At 44.6% G+C, this 22704-nt stretch overlaps 1 protein-coding gene across 1 annotated transcript in view; it reads left to right on the top strand.

The window, feature by feature from the left end:
- PPP1CC (protein phosphatase 1 catalytic subunit gamma) overlaps positions 1-16571 on the top strand; it is a 53182-nt gene extending 36611 nt beyond the window's left edge. The window contains exons 6-8 of the mRNA XM_073565346.1: positions 2625-2848; positions 4620-4754; positions 15585-16571. Of these exons, the coding sequence (XP_073421447.1) occupies positions 2625-2848; positions 4620-4754; positions 15585-15674 (449 nt within the window). The 3' untranslated portion in view covers positions 15675-16571. The remainder of the gene's footprint in view (positions 1-2624; positions 2849-4619; positions 4755-15584) is intronic.
- The last annotated feature ends 6133 nt before the right edge of the window (positions 16572-22704 follow it).

Here is a 22704-nt window from a genome sequence, read left to right on the forward strand (position 1 = left end):
GAATATTTACCCCTTTTATATATTTTTTTTTTTTTATCAGTTAACAAAATGCAAAGTGAATGACCAAAGCAAAATCTAAATTATGATGATATTTGGTATCGCCAACGTTTTCCTTCTTAACCGTCCAGTAAGGACCTTTGCCTGGGTTCGAAAGTCATGTAGCAGAGAACAATTTTGTCGAAGTTGGAGAATTGCCCAACAGGTATACTTCTCTTGAGATGGTGTGGGTGGGAACTTCCAAAATCCAGGAGACTATTGGTGGCTGTGGCCTTGTGGAAAAGATTCATGGAGAGCTAATCACCTTGGCGAGGGAGCCTAAGATCCAAAAACTCTGCTGTGAAAGGAGAAATATGATAAGTGAGATATATATGGCTAAGAAACCACAGTGCAGCAGATGAGATACATCACGCTTCTGTTCAAAATCTGGAGATGTTCATCAATGCCATCAGCTCAGAACTAGTTGCAAACAGTAGGATCTAGCTAATGCCCATCTACTGTTTGGAGAAGTCGGGCCAGAAGTAGCCTTCATGGATAAATTATGGCCAAAAAGCCATACCTTCACATGCAAACAAGTTCACGTGATTCAACTGTACACAAATATACAGGAACTGAGATGCAGAAAAGTGCATCAGGTGCTTGGCGTACAAATCAAAATGTGAAATTTTTGCTATAACAAAAGGCAGTTTGGTTTTTGAAGGACTGCAGAAACGGTACAGTACTGAGTGTCTCTCGGAAACAGTGAAACATGGTGGAAGATCATTGCAAATTTTGGGCTGCACTTCAGCAACTGGAGTTGGGAATATTACCAAGATTAATGGTGTCTTCAGTACTGAGAATTACAGGCAGATAATTAGCATTAAACATGCAATAATATTTGGTAGGTGTTTGTTTCAAAATGTATTCTGAATTTGCACAAGCCTACATCCACAGATACGTGGTTAGTTCTCCAAGATGTATGGAACAACTTCCCTGCTGAAATCTAAGAAAAACTGTGTGCAAATGTAACTGGAAAAATTTATACTGTTTTGAACACAAATGATGTTCACACCAAATACTGATTCAATTTGGATTTTTTATGTTCATTCACTTTGCATTTTGGTAATTAATAAAAAAAACTTAATACTTTTTTTTTTAAAGCATTCTTCCACATCTGCCTGAACCGTTTACACAGAAATGTATATGGAAAATGTGATTGCCATCTGAGACTATTAAATAACCAACATAGGAGAACCTCGTTAAACTTGTTTCACAAATGTGTAATTTTCCTATCTACCACTTTGTATAAAGTTAAGTTCAATCTGCTACACATTATACAAGGCCTAATCGTATGATTCAAAGCATCCCGAATGTTTCATTTTTAGTGTTCAGGTGTAAAATATGTACCCTCACAAACAAGTGTGAATGTAAGAGTTTTTTTCACTTTGTTCAGGCACCAGTTCAGTGGCACAGTCAGGGCTTACATCCAAACTCCCCACAAAACGGGATTCGTGTGTAAGCACCGATGGGGCCATGAACTATTATAATGGTGCTGGCAGAGTTAATGTGTGGTCTGATGTGCATCCTTTTCGGGTGTGCACACCTGCAGGAGATGGACACTCAGACATAGTAGAACCCCCAACGGAGCCACTGAAAGGATGCCTGAACAGTGAAAGCACCCTAAGGCTGGGTTCACGTGAACAGGAGTGTGCTGAATGTCTGGTTACTCTAGGACAAAAATACATGTATATTGACCTAAAATAACCCCAAAGTGGCTTCAATTAGCTGAAAAATGTGTGTGACTTTGATACACTGCTTCTTATATACTCTGCCTTAGGCCTTATTCAGATGCCCGATTTTCATGTTTTTGTTCCATCTTTAATTTCACAGAACCCATTACAATCTATGGAGCTGTTCACATGTCTGTTTGGTTTTTTTTTTTGTGCAAATCATGTCTGCAAAAGTTTTTTTTGATTTTGTTTTGAGTTATGGATCAAAGTTACTCATACAAGTCTGTGCGTCCATGAAAATCTCAGAGCGCACTGACCTTTATTTATGCTTGTATAGCCAGGGCTGTGGAGTCGGTATAAAATGGGCCAACTCCCGACAATATATTATAAATTTGGTACATTAATACAATATGTCCTGTAAATGTTTTCATAAGAATTTGGGAAAGTTATGAAATGTCCTTTTAAAATGTCTGTTCTATTCCTGATCTAAGGATCTCGGCTTTTAGTGGAGATGAATCTGTGCTGCGCGTTGTGCATGCTCAGTAGTGATGCAGAGCTGGGGAGTCGGAGGTTTGGCTTACTGACTCCACTGTACTTTACAGATAAGATTGTGAGCCCCAATGGGGACAGCCAGAAAGTTCCATACCTGTATGTCTTTGCAGTGTCTGAGATCTTAGGTTGGGTTCACACAAATGAGAATTCTTGAGAGTTATATCCATAAAGTGCAAATATGGCTGCATTTGTGTGTAGAAAGGCACATGTGCTGTTTGACATGAATTCGGTACAGTTGAAAAAAGCACTCTTGTCTGTTGGGACTAGTGCATGCTGCAATCTGTGTGTTGTCCATATTTGGTCTCCTGTGCCGACAGAATGAAATTGTTAGTGTGAAGCGCCCCTAACAAATTCCTCTTTCAACAGGTTTATCTCCAGACCTTCAATCAATGGAGCAAATTAGGAGAATTATGCGCCCCACTGATGTTCCTGATCAGGGTCTATTGTGTGACTTGCTTTGGTCTGATCCTGATAAAGATGTTTTAGGTTGGGGTGAAAATGACAGAGGGGTATCCTTTACGTTTGGAGCAGAAGTTGTGGCAAAATTTCTTCACAAACATGATTTGGATCTCATTTGTCGAGCCCATCAAGTATGTGATGACTGTATAATCCTATCAAATTTTACAAAAGCCTACTCTTGTTCCCATGTATATCTAATAGCATGTTGTTATGAAGAGGATGAGTTACAATGTACTTTTGGGGTGTTGTCTAGAAGACTCCTAAGTTCAATCATTTCTTACATACCTCTTACGAGTGTAGGACTTTGCTGTTGATTGAAAAATGAACTTGATTTTGAAAACTTGTGAAATCTTCTTGATGGGCTACTTTCAGACTTGTGTTAGGAGGCGCAGCGCCGCCGCTAAGCTCCGCCTATATTTAGCGTTGGGTACGCTGGCCGTGCGCTGTTTTTGCCGGCGCATGCGCCCTTTCTGCGCTGCGCCGAGCGCACAAAAATGCAACGCGGTGCGTTTGGCGCACGCCGGCGCAGCACAAAAAGGGCGCATGCGCCGGCACAAACATAGCGCACGGCCGGCGTACCCAACGCTAAATATAGGGTACACTGGTCGCATGCAGCGTCATGCGCCCAGAGGAGGTGCTGACCGGAGGAGGAGCGTCTGGGGGCGGAGCTTAACGGCGGCCCTGCACTGCGCCTCCTAGCGCAAGTCTGAAAGTAGCCTTAGGCTATGTGCCCACGGTGCGTGTTAAAACTCACACCAAAAACCGGACTCCTTCCCAGATTTCACCGCGATTTTACCGCGATTATGATCGCGATTTTGCCGCGATTTTCGTGTGCGATATTCAAGCACTTTCCAAGCAATTTGAAGCATCGCTTGGAAAGTGATTGACAGGTTGGTCACACTCGTCAAACATAGTGTTTGACAAGTGTGACCAGGTTTTTACTATTGAGGCCGCCTATGCGGCATCAATAGTTAAAAGAATGTTAAAATGCTAAAAAAAATAAAAAAATCGGTGTATATTTACCTTCCGGCGTCCCGCGCTGCATTGCCGGGCCACAGCGTTCCCAGTAATGCCTTGCGAGACCTGTGATGACGTAGTCTCGCGTTGCTATAGCGATCTCGCGAGACCACGTCATCACTGGACCGTGCCGCAAGGCATTACTGGGAACGCTTAGGCCGGGAATGCAGCGCGGGACGCCGGAAGGTAAATATACCCCGATTTTTTTATTTTTAATTCTTTTTTTTTTTTTTTTTTTTTTTTTACAGGGGTATGGTACCCAGGGCCTGGAGGACAGTCTCCTCTCCTCCACACCGTGGGTACCAACCGCACATGAGACGCTTAACTTCCCGCATGGTGGGCATAGCCACATGCGGGAAGTAAGCGATTCTCATGCATTCCTATGGGTGCGGAATCGCAGCAATTCTTTGCGATTCCGCACAAAAGAATGAGCATGCTGCGATTTTTTTTTTTTTTTTCCGCGATGTGATTCCGCCGCGGAAAAACGCAGCATTAGCACAGCATGTGCGGAATGCCATAGGAATGCATGGGGGGGCGTTCTGTGCACGATTTTTAAGCGTTTTCGCGCCGAAAATCACGGCAAAAACACTTAAAAATTGCTACGTGGGCACACAGCCTTAGACTGATTCTCAGTGAAGTGATCTGTTTAAATGCGAAAATTGGAAAAGTTGTGTGAAGGCCTTAGTGCACAGAAAGCCCAAGGTTCCTTAGTGTTATTTACCACCTAATCAGTACTGTGCAGTCTGTTATAAGAAAATGGTGAAGATCTTTTCTGCATATTCTTGAAGCCGAAATATAGGTTTATTTATGTCTATTTAAGTATTCCCTAAAATTTGCTGTACTTTCAATGATTTTCACTCTAAATGTATGTATTTTTATCTGCAGGTGGTTGAAGATGGATATGAGTTTTTTGCGAAAAGACAATTGGTAACTCTTTTCTCTGCCCCAAACTACTGTGGGGAGTTCGACAATGCTGGAGCAATGATGAGTGTAGATGAAACCTTAATGTGCTCCTTCCAGGTATGTGAACCAATAACTTTGAGCCTCCCTAATCTGGGCTAGATTCTATACCCTCACAATCTATTACAGAGAAGAGACTTGATACTGATGTTATGATGAATCGTAGAATTCATGCTGATGTCTGCATGCACCTTATTGTGATGTTAATTTAATAGGATTGTAATGGGTTTTTTTTTATTTGTTTTTTTTTTTTGAGCCATTAACAAGTGAATAGCCCCTGCAATGTACATTATGTGCTAGGAAATATGCAGCCTCAGAGCTTCTGCCTGGCCAAGCTGCTATTGGAGAAGACTCTCATCTTAAACTGTATAACTTTAACAACACAATAACAATTTAGTGTTTTGAAGAGGACTTATCTCAGAAGTGCAAAGGCGTTTTCATGTGCTTTTCCAGTGTGCAGAGTTCAATTTGCAAGCAGTAGTGAATGAAGAAAATGTTATGGTTGTGCTTCTCCTGTCCTATTCTCTGGGCAGCAATGAGAGGTTAGCGCTGTTATTCCAAAAAAGCCCACTGTATAACCCCTTTCTGACACCCGACGTACTATCCCGTCCACGGTACCCGGTCCCGTATGACCGTGGACGGGATAGTACGTCGAGCCCTTAAGTCGCGGTATCGCATTAAAATTCCAACGCCATCTCACCTTAGGGAAGATGGCGTTGGCCTCCTGGGCTGCGATCCTGCCCCCCGCCTCCAGAGCGCTGTAATTGGCTGTTCAATTCTGAACAGCCAATCGCATCATTTCTCATTGTTTCAGCCAATCAGCTTGGGTGAAACAATGAGGCCCCCGGATTGGCGCGATCGCTGATCTAATCGATCGCGCCAATCGCAGGGCACAGCGGCGGTATATCGCTGCTGTGCCCTGCCAGTAGCGGCCCGGATCGGTGCTGTATTAGCACCGATCCTAGGCCGGAACCTTGTGCAGGGCCTGCAGGAGCTAGTTGGCGCGATCGATTTAGATCGGCGATCGCGCCAACCACAGGGCACAGCTGCTGTCGTGCTGTGACCGCTCTGTGCCCTGCTGGTGACCTGGCCATGACCTGCCTAGGAATCGGGAGCTGTGAGCTCCGATCTTAGGCAGTTACCATGGTCACCAGGCAGAGCAGGGATTGGTGAATCGATGTTATCATTCGATCCCACCAATGACAGGTCACAACAGCGATATGACCTCTCTGTGACCTGTCCCTGACCTGTCTGATGTCTCTGCAGGGGTCCTCACTCTAGCTGAGAATTCCTGCAGAGAGGTCAGACGCAGCAAGAGCTCCTGTGCTGGGTATTGTGGTGCCACAACTTGTAGCATCACAATCCCTGCAGAAAGAAAGGGGGAAAAAAACGCCAACTGTAAGTATTACCTGATCCCCTGCCCAATCTATCTTCACCCCCCCTCCATCCCCCCTTTTGCGCCGCCTCCGTGCACAGCCGGCGCACATTGATCGGTGACGCAGTTCACCGAGCAACACTCGTGCTAGCTTTTTTTTCCTTAGCCCCCTTTGCGCCACCTCCGTACACAAATCCCGCAGCTTCAAACTTGGATAAGTGACACACGTCACTTATCAAAGCTTGTGCCTGCCGTTTTTCATTTTTTTCACTCCCCTTTGTGCCACCTAACTACAACCCTAACTGTTGATCCCTGCCCAGTCTCTTCATCCACCCCCATCCCCCATTTTCTTTACCCACCTTCCTTTGCGCAGCCGCCGAGCGTTGATTGGTGTCGCAACAGGGTTCCTAGCCGATGCCTCTGCGGAGTCCATTCGGGTAGCAGCAAAATCGACAGTCCTCTCCAACTCAGCCAGAAGGACGCTGTGGCTGAAATCGTGGGGAGGAGACATCACATCAAAGTCAAAACTTTGTGCGATTCCCTTCCAGGGAAAGTTCGTATTTGGCTTGGCCCAGCCCTGGATGAAATCCTGGAGAAGGCCACAGATAAAAAGAAGTCGCTACCGGAACAGCGGAAACCTAGAAGACATTTTTTTCGTTCCCCCCGTGACCAACCCTCCCAGAGAGAGTTCAAAGGGAAGGGTAAAACGGGCAGGTGGAGCTATCCGAAGGGAGGCAGAGGCAGAAATATTCTGGCCTCCCAATCCCAGCAACAACAAAACCCCACAGAGAAGCAATGACGGTATTCTGGGCGGAGGCCGACTCTCGAATTTCATAGAGCAATGGCAGTCCATAACATCAAACCAGTGGGTTCTTCGCACTATTCGCGACGGACTGAGATTGGAATTCGAGAGTCCTCCCCCTCAATGCCTGAGAATAAACCTCCCTGCAAGCGCACCTCCAAAGATCCTTGCTGTCAGATATAAAAACACTCCTGCAAGCAAGAGCAATCTCCCCGGTTCCACAGCGAGAAATACGCAAAGGCCACTATTCTCGCCTCTTCGTAGTGGTAAAAGCCTCCGGGAAATACAGGGTCATTATAAACTTGAAACCGTTGAACCAAGTGGTGAAATACAGGCGGTTCAAGATGGAGTCGGTCAAGACTGCAATCCCTCTTATAGGACAGAATTGGGTGATGGCTACAATAGACCTAAGGGACGATCCATCCAGACCACAGAAGATTCCTCAGGTTTGCGGTATCTCGGGTCCCAGGTCAGGCACTACCAATTCAACGTCCTGCCGTTTGGAGTATCATCGGCCCCTCGGGTATTTACCAAGGTGATGGCGGAGGCAGTAATCTTCATTCGCCAACAGGGGATCTGCATCGTCCCATATCTGGACGAACTTCTAATAGTAGCTCATCCAGGCCTCGCCTGAACTAGGACGTAGACAAATATCTAGAGATTCTGAAATCCTTGGGTTGGATCCCCAACCTAGAGAAGTCAAACCTTCATCCCTCAACAAGGAAAAAGTTCCTAGGGATTCTCCTGGACTCTGGAGAGCGAACATCCTTTTTACCCAGAGAACGGAAACTCGACCTGGTTCAGAGGATCTCCAAGTTCAGGGACCAAAGAGCACAGACCCTGAGAGACTCAATGTCCATGCTGGGATCATTGATGGCATGTATCCAAGCTGTCTCCTGGGCCCAAGCCCATACTCGGACCCTGCAGTCCTACGTTCTTCGGTGTTCAAGGAAGCACCAGAATATATTGACCAGGAGAACTCCTCTTCAAGGTCATGTGAAAGCCTCTCTTCTGTGGTGGCTGAACCGCCAGAACCTTCAGCGGGGGGTCGGCTGGGATCAGCTGCCCCTGAAGATCATCACCACGGATGCCAGTCAGCGAGACTGGGGCGCGACAGTGGGAAAATCACACTTCCAGGGGTTATGGGGCCCAGAAGTCAGTTCCAGCTCCTCAAATACAAGAGAACTAATAGCGGTAGAGGAGGCACTAAAGGCAGCAGCGACCCTCGTCCAAAACCATCACGTACGCGTGTACTCAGACAATATGACTACGGCGTCCTACATCCGCCACCAGGGAGGCACAAAATTCTTCAACCTAAAGCGGGTGGCTGCAAGGATCTTCTCCTGGGCAGAGAAACATGTACTGTCCATATCAGCAGTGCATCTAAGGGCAGTAGACAATGTGGAAGCGGACTTCCTCAGCAGGAAGGACGTTCATCCCGGGGAATGGAGCCTGGACCAGTCAGTATTTTCATCGCTGGTCTCAAGATGGGGATATCCCGAGGTGGACCTGTTCGCCAGTGGTCAGAATGCGAAGGTGGGAACATATTTCTCCCTCAGCCCCACCGACGGAGCGTGGGAAGTAGACGCCTTCTCCCACCCGTGGCACTTCAACCTAGCCTACGCCTTCCCTCCAATCCCCATGATAGCAAGAACACTACAGAAGGTACGGGCAGAACGAGTCGCTACAATCTTGATAGCTCCCTTGTGGCTGGGAAGGAGCTGGTACGGAGCCCTGCTAAACATGGCTCAGGATGGTCCAATACTCCTGCCCCAGAGGGACAATCTCCTTCGCCAGGACCCTCTACTGCACCTACTGAAGCCAGAATTCTAAAAGCTAAGGGCTTATCCGACAAGGTAATCCAAACCCTACAAAGAACTAGGAAACCAGTGACTAACCCCATTTACGGGAAAGTTTGGAAGAAGTTCTCGTCCTGGTGCTCCCCAAATCTTCCAGATCCCTTCCGTCCCAAGATTACACAGATCTTAGAGTACCTCCAGGATGGCCTAGATCTGGGCCTCACACCCAGTACCTTAAAGGTACAAGTGTCAGCCCTTAGCTCATTCTACGATCAGGACTTGGCGAGCCATCGATAGATTAAACGGTTCATGACCTTGGCGTCTAGGATCCGTCCCAGACTCCGTAGCCAGATTCCCCCCCTGGTACTTGAACCTGGTTCTCAAAAGCTTGACGGTTGAACCGTTTGAACCTCTGGCTTCCACGACGTTGAAAAACATGACGCTAAAAACAGTGTTCCTGGTGGCAATCACTACCGCAAGGCGCATAGGAGAGCTACAGGCCCTTTCGATACAGGAGCCATACTTAACCATCATGGAGGATAGCATCATCCTAAGATTAGATCCCTCCTTTATGCCTAAGGTAGTCTCGAACTTTCATAGGAGCCAGGACATTGTATTACCCTCCTTCTGTCCAAGTCCCTCCAACGCGAAAGAAGGGTTCCATACCCTCGATGTACGCAGAGTAGTCCTCTTCTACCTACAGCAGACAGCAAGCTGGAGGATTGATCAGAACCTATTCGTTCAGATTTCAGGCCGAAATAGAGGCAAAAAGGCGGCAAAAAATACAATCGCCAATTGGATCAAGCAAGCGATCAGCCTCGCCTACTCGTCACAGAATGTTTCCCCTCCTACATCATTAAAAGCCCACTCTACTCGTTCTGTAGCAACTTCATGGGCAGGAAGAGGGGTCGCATCTACAGAGCAGATAAGCAGAGCCGCCACCTGGTCGTCTGTCTACACAGTCACCAGACACTATAGACTAAACTTCAACAGGGATTTAACGTTTGACAGACGTGTTCTGCAGGCTGTTGTTCCTCCCTAAGAAATTAGTTGTTGGTATTTCTCCGATACTGCTGTCGTGGAAGGTGACTAGAGAAAATAGAATTAGTCTTACCGGTAATTCTGTTTCTAAGAACCTTCAACGACAGCACTAATTTCCCTCCCTACCTGATGCTCTACCGGATGATTCCTGCACCTTGGTGGTAACTATACAGTAAACTGTACAGAAAAAACACTGTAGGTAATAGGAAGGGGAGGGTTATTTAACCTCTTGTGCATTTCCTGTCCCCTATTAGGGCGGGGAGACATCCTCCGATACTGCTGTCGTGGAAGGTTCCTAGAAACCGAATTACCAGTAAGACTAATTCTATTTTTTGCTCAGCCTCCTTAGCGCCAGCTCCGCACACACATCTCCCAGCCGCCAAACTTTAATAAGTGACACAGTTCACTTAGCAGCGTTTGTGCCTGCCGGTTTCCTTTTTTTTTTTTTTTTTTCACCCTCCCCACTTGCGCCACCCCTGTGCGCACATACAGACTTTTTTTTTTCCCACAGCTTTTTCTTTACAGAATAGTTTACACCAATCACTACCCCCCCCTTCCCCCACGGATACACATAGTTTTCAATAAAGTACACCCAAGCACCATATTCACACAAAAATGTCATCAAATTCGTCCCAACAGCGCTATTCAATGGAGGAGGCATATGCTTTACTTGCCTCCGACACCACTGATAGCGAGGGAGAGGATCCCACTTTTCTTTTTCGGATTCCTCTTCCCCCTCCTCATCTTCCTCCTCGTATCCTGCGGAACCGCCACACAGACGTGAACCCCGCCCCCCCCCCCTTCTGAAAATTACGAGCCACTTATTCCTGATTTTGTGGCAGAATCAGGAATCAAGTTTGACCCCACCGGCCTCACAGAAATTGACTTTTTCAAAGTCTTTTTTTCTAAGGATGTTATTAACCTCATGGTGGAGCAAACTAATTTGTACGCTCGTAAATTTTTGGAGCAAAACCCGCGTTCATCATTTTCAAACTGGTCTCCTGTAGACGCAGTTGAAATGACGCAGTTTTGAGGCCTGGTCCTCCATATGGGGATCCTGAAGAAGCCCGAACTTCGGCAATATTGGAGTGTTGATATTTTATATAACACTCCAGTGTTCCGAATGGTCATGGCCCAGACGCGTTTTGAGGGCATCCACAGATTTCTGCATTATACTGATAATGCACAGTGACCCGCATGAGATGACCCCAACTTTGACCGTCTTTTCAAAGTTCGGCCGGTCATCGAACACTTCAACAAAAAGTTTGCTGAGGTGTACGTGCCCACAAGGGACATCTGCGTGGATGAGTCCTTGGTTCATTTCAAGGGAAGGCTGCGATTCCGTCAATACCTGCCCAGTAAGAGGGACAGGTACGGAAACAAACTATAAGCTGTGTGATAGTACCTCAGGGTACACCCACAGGTTTAGAGTGTATGAAGGGAAGGACACCAGGATTGGACCCCCTGAGTGTCCTCCTTTCCTGGGAGTGAGTGGAAAAATTGTGTGGGATTTGGTGCACCCACTGCTGGATAAAGGTTATCACTTCTACACTGATAACTTTTATACCAGCATCCCACTCTACAAATCTCTCTGAGCGAGGTACCACAGCCTGCGGTACTGTCCGCAAAAATCAGAGAGGCCTCCCGAAGACACTACTTGGACAGATGTTCCGAAAAGGTGAGCAGATCCCAATGTAGTGACCACCTGCTGGTGGTCAAGTACAAGGACAAGAAGGATGTTCTTCTCTTGACCACCATACAAGGTGATGTCAGTGCCCTCTGCACTATACGGGGTACCTCTACACACGTCAGCAAACTGACCTGTGTACTAGGGTGCAATAAAAACATGGGGGGCGTTGATCTCTCCGATCAACTCCTTCAACCGCACAATGCTTTGAGGAAGGCCAAGGTGTGGTATAAAAAGCTGGCCGTGCACATCGTCCAAACTGGCGATGCTCAATGCATCCCCGCTGTCACGATGTGCATGCCACACCGATACGTCGTACCTTCAGTTCCAGGAGGCAATGGTTAAGGCTCTGATGTTTGGCACTCAGGAAGGAGGGGGCCCCAGTACTTCTGGAACTGAAGGTGCTCGTATTGTATCAGGTCAGCATTTTCCGGGGGTGGTCCTGCCAACCCAATGAAAAGGTAAGCCGCAAAAAAGGTGTCGAGTGTGTTACAAAAAAGGAATACGCAGGGACACCATTTATCAATGCGACACCTGCCCCGAAAAACCTGGCCTGTGAATGAAGGATTGCTTCAAATTGTACCACACCTCCATGCACTACTAAATTACATTAGATTAGTTGGGGGGCACATCTATATTTGTTCTTTGGGGGTCTAGTATCCAGAATGTCACGTGGATTTTTTTTCCTGTTTAGGCACATCAGGGGCTCTGCAAACGGAACATGACGCCAGAAGACCAGTCTGCATTCCAAAACGTCACTGCTTCCCTTTCGAGCCCCGACGTGTGCTTAAACAGTTTTTTCCCACATGTGGGGTACCAGCGTACGCAGGACAACTTGGACAACGACTTTTGGGGTCCAATTTCTCTTGTTACTCTTGGGAAAATTAAAAATTGGGGACTAAAAGATTTATGTGGGAACAAAATAGGATTTTATATTTTCACGCCCGGGCATTATAAACTTTAGCGGAACACTTGGGTGTTCAAAGTGCTCACCACACATCTAGATAAGTTCCTTAGGGGGTCTGGTTTCCAAAATGGGGTCACTTGTGGGGGGTTTCTACTGTTTAGGCACATCAGGGGCTCTGCAAATGGAACATGACGCCCGCAGACCAGTCTGCATTCCAAAACGTCATTACTTCCCTTTCGAGCCCCGACGTGTGCCCAAACAGTAGTTTTCTCCCACGTGTGGAGTATCAGCGTACTCAAAAAAAAAAAAAAAGTTTCCAAAATTGTGCTGTTGTAAAGTAGACATATGGGAAATGTTATTTAGTAACTATTTTGTCACATATTTCTCTGTTTTAAGGACATAAAAATTCAACGTTTGAAAATTGAAAAATTTTCACCAGATTTCTGTTTTTTTCATAAATAAACGCAAGTTATAGCGAAGAAATTTTACCACTAAAGTGAAGTGCAATATGTCACGAGAAAACAGTCGCAGAATCTGCTAGATCCGTTGAAGCGTTCCAGAGTTATAACCTCATAAAGGGACAGTGGTAATTGTAAAAATTGGCCCGGTCATTAACATGCAAACCACTCTTGGGGGTAAAGGGGTTAAGCGAGACATCAAATGAAGAACAGTGATCTAAGGGGCAATGTTTCTCCTTGTGGAGAGTGACAAGACAGGTTTGAGTGAGGAGACTTGTGTACACCATGCATTTTCATTTTGAGAAATTAAATATGCAAATTGCCTCTTGAGAAACGAAGAGGACTAGAACTTTAGGTGCCACTAGAGTTCTATCTGTTTTCCTTCCTGAAGAGGCAATTTTCATATCAGAGCAGTAAAATTTAAGAAAACATGCAGATGTTTAGCATAAGGTTGAAAAAGCTGAACCCTTGCTATGTGTACTGTAGTACAGGCAACTGTACTGTGGTACAGGCAACTTTATTTTTTCAGTTTTCACCTGCTTCAATGGCTCCATGGGAGACTAGAAGCTGTGATCACAGCTTCTAGTCTCCCATGGAGCCATTGAAGCAGGTGAAAACTGAAAAAATAAAGTTGTTTACAAATATAAAAGTTCAAATAACTCCCCATTCAAAATAAAACAATATTAGTAAAAAAAAAAAAAAAAAACCATATGGCGACGTCGCATTTAAAAACGCCCGATCTAAAAAATCAAAATGCCAGAATTGTGGGGGTTTTTTTTGTTTGTTTTTTTGGGTCCGTGCAACAAAATGCAATAATGGGCTTTCAAAACATTTCATCTACTCCAAAATGTCAGCACAAGGCTAAAAAAAAAAAGCCCTCAACCAGCAATAGATCCCGAAAAATTTAGATGCTACAGGTCTCTGCAAATAAAATTTTTTTTTTTTTAATATTTTTTTTTTTTTACAACTTTTAATTTTTTTCACCACCTAAATAATAAAGAACCTATACATCTTTGGTATCTGTGAAATGGAGAATCATAATGGCAGGTCAGTTTTAGCATTTCGTAAAATATGGTAAAAAAAAGAAAATTGTGGAATTGCACTTTTTTTTTCCAATTTCACCACACTTTTGATTTTTTTTTTTCAAGTTTTCCAGTACATTGTATAGTAACATCAATGGTGTCATTCAAAAGCACAACTCGTCGCCCCATAAAAACAAGCTCTCTCATGGCCATATTGACTGACAACAAAGTTATGGCTCTGGGAAGAAGGGGGGCAAAAAGCGGAGAGGCAAACGAAAAACCCCCAAGGTTGTGAAGCGGTTAACGAGTACAACCAAAAATGGGTATTGTAAATTAAATCAACCATTGAACAATTTCTTTTTCTCAGTGGAATCACGACAGCGTGTCAGAATATGGATTTATATTCTGGGATAGGCTGGTGACAGCTGTAATATTTATTGTTTTGTTTTTTTTTCTTCTATAGACCATTATATTATGCTGTTTGGCTAATGACCGTATTTAGATTTTGTGTGTGTATATGTATAGATGTATGTATGTATTATGTGTTGTTTTTTTTAAATACTTGGCGCACACTACTGACTGCTTTCATAGAAAATTGTATCTGCTATATCTATATTGTCGGGGATTCTAGTATGTAGGAAATATGAAATGGTTACCTTCTCCTTTTGTGCTAGGATCTATTCTGGCTTTAAATTAAATTTGAGGGCTGACCTTTTGGAGGTAGTGTGAAAGCATATGAGTATTGCGGAGTTGCTTGCAGTACAAGTAACTAACCAATGAACAGGCTAGACATTTAAAGATTTTGACCTCTACTTTTTTTTTTTTTTTTTATTGATGGCCTAACCTTTAGGCCATCAGTTATCCTTCAAAGCAGCTGTTAGCGTGGCTGGAAGTTTTCAGATGCTGCCAGGACACAGCAGCTCCATCATGTGTATAATGGTCAGGTACTGCAGATTCACCCCTTAATGACCGAAGCTTTTTTCGGTTTTGCGTTTTCGCTTTTTCACTCCCCTTCTTCCCAGAGCCATAACTTTTTTTTTTTGCGTCAATATGGCCATGTGAGGGCCTATTTTTTGCAGGACGAGTTGTACTTTTGAACATCATCATTGGTTTTAGCATGTCATGTACTCAAACAGTAGTTTTCTCCCACATGTGGAGTATCAGCGTACTCAGGACAAATTGGACAACAACTTGTCACCCAAAAAAAAATTGTGCCATCTTGCACTACCCGTAGCGTCTCCATTTTTCGTGATCTGGGGTTGGGTGAGGGCTTATTTTTTTGCTTGCTGAGCTGTCGTTTTTAAGTATACCGTTTATGTGCAGATGCGATATTTTGATCGCACGTTATTGCATTTTAATGCAATGTCACGGTGACCAAAAAACCGTAAGTCTGGAGTTTTGATTTTATTTTTTTTTTTCCGCTACGCCATTTAGCGATCGCCTTAATCCTTTTTTTTTAATTGATCGGGCAATTCTGAACGTGGCGATACCTAATATGTGTTTGTGTGATTTTTTTTGTTTTATTTTGAATGGGGCGAAAGGGGGATGATTTAAACTTTAATTTTTTTTTAAAAAAAAAATTTCATATTTTTTTTAAAACTTTTTTGTTAAATTTTGGCATGCTTCAATAGCCTCCATGGGAAGCTAGAAGCATACACTACTGGATCTGCTCTGCTACATATAGGTGATGAGCAGTAAGGGTTTAAATATATTCTCAAGATGTGATATGTGAAACTGGTTTAGGTACTTTGTGTACATTCATATTTATTCCTTTTTTTTTCTTTTTTTTTTTCTTTCAGATTCTTAAACCTGCAGAGAAAAAGAAGAACAATGCAAGCAGACCAGTTACACCACCTCGAGGCGTGATAACGAAGCAGGCAAAGAAATGAGTGTCCTTCTTTCCTTGGACTTGTATTATAGTATATAATCACTTTTTTTTTTATTTTAAATTGTGTAATGTGTACTGGTCCGCTCCATCCATCTAGATGTTGGTGGCTCCTTTTCTCTACTTTTTTTTTTTTTGTTCTGCTTCATTTTTATTGAATTGTATTTGCTACTACGTTCACTATTTTTCTTTCCTTTTTCTGTCTAAAAGCACATACTGTTTTACTCCTAATATTGTTTCCTTTATGCCAGTGTTACTGTACACTTCAGGTCTTTCTCTTTAATTCATGTAGCTTTGTACAATTCATATTAACTGTAAATGCTCGTTTACTACTTTAGTACTTAAAGAGGGCACTCAATGGCTGGTGAGACGAGGAATGTCACTGCTATAAGATTCATTGTTTATACAAACCACTGTGAAGATTTTTTTTTTTTTACTTGTTTTAAAGGGATATTCTTTTAAAGTTATGTCCATAATTGTATAGCCATTTTCAATATTGGAAAAAAAAAATTCTCCCTTGACTTTGCCAGCATCACTGGGTTGATGTATATTTAATTAAAGCACATTTTCCCGTACTGTATTCTTTAACTGAAATTAAAGCCATTATTTTAACTGTTGTGTTCCATTTCCTAAAATTAACATCTGTATCGCTCATGTCTTCCACGGCAGTGAAGTGTGTCTTGCGTCTGTAGTGTTTGCATGGTTACTGAAAAATAAAGAAAGAATGGTTACGAAGACATACAATGCACTTCCTAATGGCATTACAAAATGGGGACTGGTTTTGATATGGCCCTAAAAAGTAGTTACCACTCGCTGAGATATTGGAATTAGTATATGCCAAAGTTGTCACTTTAATGTTTACCAGCCTTTTTTATTTCTTAATAAAAAAAACTTTGCTTGAGCCAGATGTATAGTATATTTATTTGGTAGGTTTTCATGCTTTAGTTATTGTCTCATTCAGCAGTTACAAATAAAAATGGCAAAATAAAACCAACCTTTACATAGTAACCACCTCTAGGGTTAGAATGAATAGGATACACATTAATAATAATAATAATAATAATAATCTTTATTTATATAGCGCCAACATATTCCGCAGCGCTTTACAGTTGAACAGTTTCAAACACAACAGTCATAAGTAACAACGTTAACAATACAATAATTAAAGCGAAATAAGACGACCCTGCTCGTGGGAGCTTACAATCTACAATGAGGTGGGGGAGATACAAAGCACAGGTTTGTATTTACAATGATGGTCCAGCCATCTTCAGGGGGTGGGGGTTAGATGGAGATAGTGAATGGGCTACACACACACACAAACATAACATGACTTTGATTACTGAATGTGATAGGCCGCTCTGAACAAAAGTGTTTTGAGCGAGCGCCTAAAACTATGCAAATTGTGGATGGTCCTAATATCTTGGGGTAGAGCATTCCAGAGAATTGGCGCAGCACGGGAGAAGTCTTGGAGTTGGGAGTGGGAGGTGCGGATTAGGGCAGAGGTTAGTCGAAAGTCATTTGCAGAGCGCAGCGGTCGGTTAGGCCGATAGACAGAAATGAGGGAGGAGATGTAAGGGGGTGCCGCACTGTGGAGAGCTTTGTGGGTGAGAACAAGTACTTTGAATTGTACCCTGTAATGAATTGGCAGCCAGTGTAACGACTGTCGAAGAGCGGACGCGTCTGAGTAACGATTAGCCAGATGGACAACCCTGGCTGCTGCATTAAGGATAGACTGGAGAGGGGAGAGTCGAGTGAGAGGGAGGCATTACAGTAGTCCAGGCGGGAGTGGATCAGGGCGACAGTGAGAGTTTTTGTTGTTTCCATGGTGAAAAAAAGGGCGGATTCTAGAGATGTTCTTTAGGTGTAAGCGGCACGAGCGGGCAAGAGATTGTATATGGGAGGTGAAGGAGAGATCGGAGTCAAACATAACACCCAGACAGCGCGCCTGCTGTCGGGGTGTTATTATGGTGCCACCCACAGAGAGGGAAATGTCAGATTTAGGGAGGTTGGTAGATGGTGGGAGCAGAAGAAGTTCAGTTTTGGAGAGGTTGAGTTTCAGATAGAGAGCAGACATGATGTTGGAGACTGCAGACAGTCAGTGGCGTTCTGTAGTACAGCGGAGGTAAGGTCAGGGGATGATGTGTACAGTTGTGTGTCATCAGCATAAAGATGGTACTGAAAGCCAAATCTGCTGATGGTCTGTCCAATTGGGGCCGTGTAGAGAGAGAAGAGAAGGGGGCCAAGGACTGAGCCCTGAGGTACCCCAACAGCGAGAGGAAGAGGAGATGAAGTGGAGCCAGAAAACAGAACACTGAAGGACACATTTAAAAGCACTGCCGGCTAAGCTTCCACCTAATAGCCCATGTCTCTCCTGGGCCTTGTCTGTTTCCTAGACTTGTGCACAGCTTCCTCCATTCATATGTGGTTAGCGTGCCTTTGCCTTTCTTATTGAAGCTTCCACAATCTTTGTAGACTTTAAGTAGGGGCTCAGGAGGTGTGAAACTGACCATAGGAATTTATGGTAACAAATGTAGAGATATACTAGTTGTCACTTATTGAATTGGTCTCTGCAGTTTATGGTAATATGGACATTGTTCTTAAGAATTCTAAGAAAATTGAGTGTGGTTTCTGAGGACAAATTGTCAATCAGTAAAGGTATGTTTCCACGGTCAGTAACTGCTGCAAGTTGGATGCTATGTACAGCCGAAGCGTCCAACTCGCGGCGGCCAGCTGATACAGCATAGTGAATGGCATTTCATAAAATGCCATCTCAACTATACGTGCAGGGAAGCCAGAGGCACATGCGGCACGTCTTTCTAAACCGCAGCATGTCAATTTTATCTTGCGGGGACGCTCAGTCTCCGCAAGATAAAAATCACCGTCCAATGTGTAGGACGCAGTGATTCCGCGTGGTTCAATGAACACATGCGGAATCACCGGCGTTCAAAACCTGGCAGCGCTTTGGACGGAGCAGACATGTGCTGCGTCCAAAGCGCTGCTGGTTTCTACCCGTGGAAACATAACCTAAGGCTGCTTTCACACATTTTTGTGTCATGGTCTCCTGACTAGAGTTGAGCGAAACGGGTCGGTCAAATTCATAAGTCGCAGACTTTCGCTGAAGTCGGGTTTCATGAAACGAGACCCGACCATAGCGTGAGATCGGCGACCAGAGCGCCAAAGTCGCGTTTCAAATGATGCTTCCAGCTCCCTTTTTCAGCCAGTGATGGAGGACGCACACTGTGGGCAACACGATGACATGGGCATCGGACACCACCATCTTTGAGAAGGGCATGCAAGTGATTGGCTTGCTTTGTGTGGCGTCACAGGGGCTATAAAAGGGCGTGCACGCCGTCTGCCATCTTACTTCTGCTGATCTTGGCATTAGGGAGAGGTTGCAGCTGCTTATTTGAATAAGGGAGAGCGTTAGGCAGGGAAGAACAAAAAAAGCTGCTTCTGCTGGTAGCGATTTCCACTGTACAACACAACAGTTTGTGTGCAGTGACAGGGGAGGCTATATTTTTGTGCATCAGCTCTGTTGGTTATTAGGCTGCCTTATAAGGCTTTCTGATAGCTGCATTGCTGTTTGCACACTGCTTTTTTAAAAGCAAAAAATTTTCTTCCTCTTTTCTGCACAGTTACCAAGCGTTCATTTTTCCACAATTTTGTGTGCAGCAGTCCTGCTTATTAGGCTGCCTGCTGCCATACTTGGACTGAGAGCATCATTGTCAGCCTCCTAAAATCTCTAGGGAGCTTCCAATTCTCCCCAATACTATATACACACCTTGTGCCTGGTCATACACCTGCCTATTTCAGCCTGTTAAATTGAGGTGTAATCTTTAGTGGGCCTGAGATAATAGTTCAGCCTCCTAAAATCTCTAGGGAGCTTCCAATTCTCCCCAATACTACATGCACACCTTGTTCCTGGACATACACCTGCCTATTTCAGTCTGTTAAATTGAGGTGTAATTATAGTGGGCCTGCGATAATAGCTCAGCCTCCTAAAATCTCTAGGGAGCTTCCAATTCTCCCCAATACTATATACACTGTTATGATTGAGTCACCGTAGGAGGCGAAAATAGAAATGCTAGCTAAGTCCAGAAAACCAGAGAAGTTGGCAGCTATCGGATTGCAGACCCCTGAACCTATCAACACAACTAGCAGTAGCCGTGGGGAGCTCCTACGATGCCCTAGGCCCCTCGATCACAGCTGGAGGACTACATAGCCTAAAGACAGAAAGGGAAATCTAAACTGCCCCAGAGCAGACCCCAAAGCAAAAGGCAGCCCCCCACATGTAATGACGGTGAAGCAAGAAGAAAGACTGAGCAAAGATGGGGCCCAAGCTAGCTTAGATAGGAAAGGACAGGAAGGCTGCTGTCTGCAATCCGTAAATAACCCTATGAAAATAAGAGCCAACAAACTGACAGTAAAAAAGGCCCTGAAGACGCTAGGCTTCAAAAAAGGCTATGTCAGTACTCGGGAATATTCTGAAGACAGAGCAAAAGGAGATTCAGCTCACCCCAGCAGGGAATGGCAGAATCCAGAATAGCAAGGAAAACAAAACACTAATGCAAAAAAGGCAAAGCAGAAATCTTAGCTTTAGATGAGCAGGAATCAGACTGGTTTCCTAGAAGTCCACAGAGAAATCACCCGCAGGCCAGAAGGGCGTCGGCAGCCTTATATCCAGTCATTAACTCCACTCAGCCAGTCATCATCAGCAGCCCCAGGAGTTTGACAATCAGGCTCACTACCTTTCTTCACCAGAAGAGGGAGTTCCTCGGGCCTCAGTAGTGAAGCGGAAAATGAACTCACAACAGTACCTCCCCCTTGAGGAGGGGTCACCGAACCCTCAACCACGCCACCAGGGCGATCAGGGTGAGCCCGATGAAAGGCACGCACCAATCTTTTGGCATGAATATCAGAGGCAGAGACCCAGGAATTATCCTCCTGACCATAACCCTTCCACTTAACCAAATACTGGACACTCCGTCTAGCCAGACGGGAATCCAGTACTTTCTCTACCTCATATTCCATGTTACCTTCAACCAATACAGGGTCTGGAGGTGCAACCCCCGGAACAACAGGTTCAACAAACCTCTTCAACAAAGATTTATGGAACACATTATGGATTTTAAATGTGACAGGAAGAGCCAAATGAAAAGAGACCGGATTAATAATCTCCAAAATCTTGTAAGGTCCAATAAATCTAGGCTTAAACTTAGGAGAAGCCACCTTCATAGCAATATTTTTTGTTAACCACACCATATCACCAACCTTAAACTGGGGACCAATGGTCCTATGTCGGTTGGAAAACCGCTGGGCCTTTTCCTGGGAGAGAGATAACTTGTCCACCACTTGGTCCCAGATCTGGTGCATTCTCTCCACCACAATGTCAACACCTGGGCAGGCAGAGGGCTCCACCTGCCCTGAAGAAAATCGAGGATGAAACCCAAAGTTACAAAAAAAAGGTGACATCAAAGTGGCAGAACTAGCTCTATTATTTAAAGCAAATTCGGCCAAGGGCAAAAATGAAACCCAATCATCCTGATCAGCAGAAATAAAACATCTCAAATATGACTCCAAGGTCTGGTTTGTTCTCTCTGTCTGCCCATTGGTCTGAGGGTGAAAAGCAGAGGAGAAGGACAACTGAATCTCCAGCTTGGAACAGAAAGTTCTCCAAAATCTAGACACAAACTGGACTCCTCTGTCAGATACAATGTTCTCAGGAATCCCGTGCAAGCGAACCACCTGTTTTTAAACAGGGGCACCAATTCAGAGGAAGACGGCAACTTATGGAGTGGTACAAGATGAACCATCTTAGAGAACCTATCACAAATCACCCAAATAACAGTCATCCTTTGAGAGACAGGCATATCAGAGATGAAATCCATTGAAATATAGGTCCATGGCCTCTTGGGGACAGGCAAAGGCATCAACAACCCACTAGAGCGAGAACACGATTTAGACCGGGAGCACGTCCCACAGGACTGCACAAAATTCCTGACATCATGAGACAAGGAGGGCCACCAAAAAGACCGACTCACCAGATCTCTAGTACCAAAAATACCTGGATGACCAGCCAAAGCAGAGCAATGAACTTCAGACATCACTCTCTTCTTCCACTGGTCAGGAACATACAACTTTCCACTGGGACAACGCTCAGGTTTGTCCTCCTGGAACTCTTCCAGAGCACGTCTCAAATCGGGCGAGATGGCAGAAAGAACTACCCCTTCGCCTAAGATGGTAGCAGGCTTGTTCACCACAGGAGAATCAGCAAAGAAGCTCCTAGAGAGGGTGTCTGCCTTGAAATTCTTAGTTCCAGGAAGAAAAGAAACCACAAAATCAAAACGTGTAAAAAAACAAGGCCCACCTATCCTGTCTAGGGTTCAAGCGCTTAGCCGACTCTAGGTAAATCAAATTCTTGTGGTCAGTGAGGACCACGACTTGATGCTTAGCTCCCTCCAACCAATGTCTCCACTCCTCAAATGCCCATTTTATGGCTAACAGTTCCGGATTCCCCACATCATAGTTACGTTCAGATGGAGAGAACTTTCGGGAAAAGAAAGCACAGGGATTCATTTTAGATGTTACAGGATCCTTTTGGGACAAAACAGCTCCTGCACCAATCTCAGAAGCATCCACCTCTACCTGGAACGGAAGTGAGACATCAGGTTGCCGCAAAACCGGGGCGGAGGTGAATCTTCGCTTCAGCTCCTGAAAGGAAGAAACAGCCTCCGGAGACCAATTTAACACATCAGCACCCTTCTTAGTCAAATCAGTCAATGGCTTGGCAATACTAGAAAATTTTGCTATAAATTTCCGATAAAAATTAGCAAAACCCAAAAACTTCTGGAGGGCCTTCAAAGAAGTGGGCTGAACCCAATCGTAAATGGCCTGTACCTTGGCCGGGTCCATTTCAATAGTTGACGGGGACAAAATAAATCCCAAAAAAGAAATCCTCTGTACTCCAAAAAGGCATTTAGATCCTTTGACATACAGGGAATTCTCCCTCAAGATCCGGAACACAGTCCGAATAT

The sequence above is a fragment of the Dendrobates tinctorius genome, unplaced genomic scaffold (assembly GCF_039654945.1).
Source record: "Dendrobates tinctorius isolate UK_male_01 unplaced genomic scaffold, ASM3965494v1 ptg000003l, whole genome shotgun sequence".
Classification (NCBI taxonomy): domain Eukaryota; kingdom Metazoa; phylum Chordata; class Amphibia; order Anura; family Dendrobatidae; genus Dendrobates; species Dendrobates tinctorius.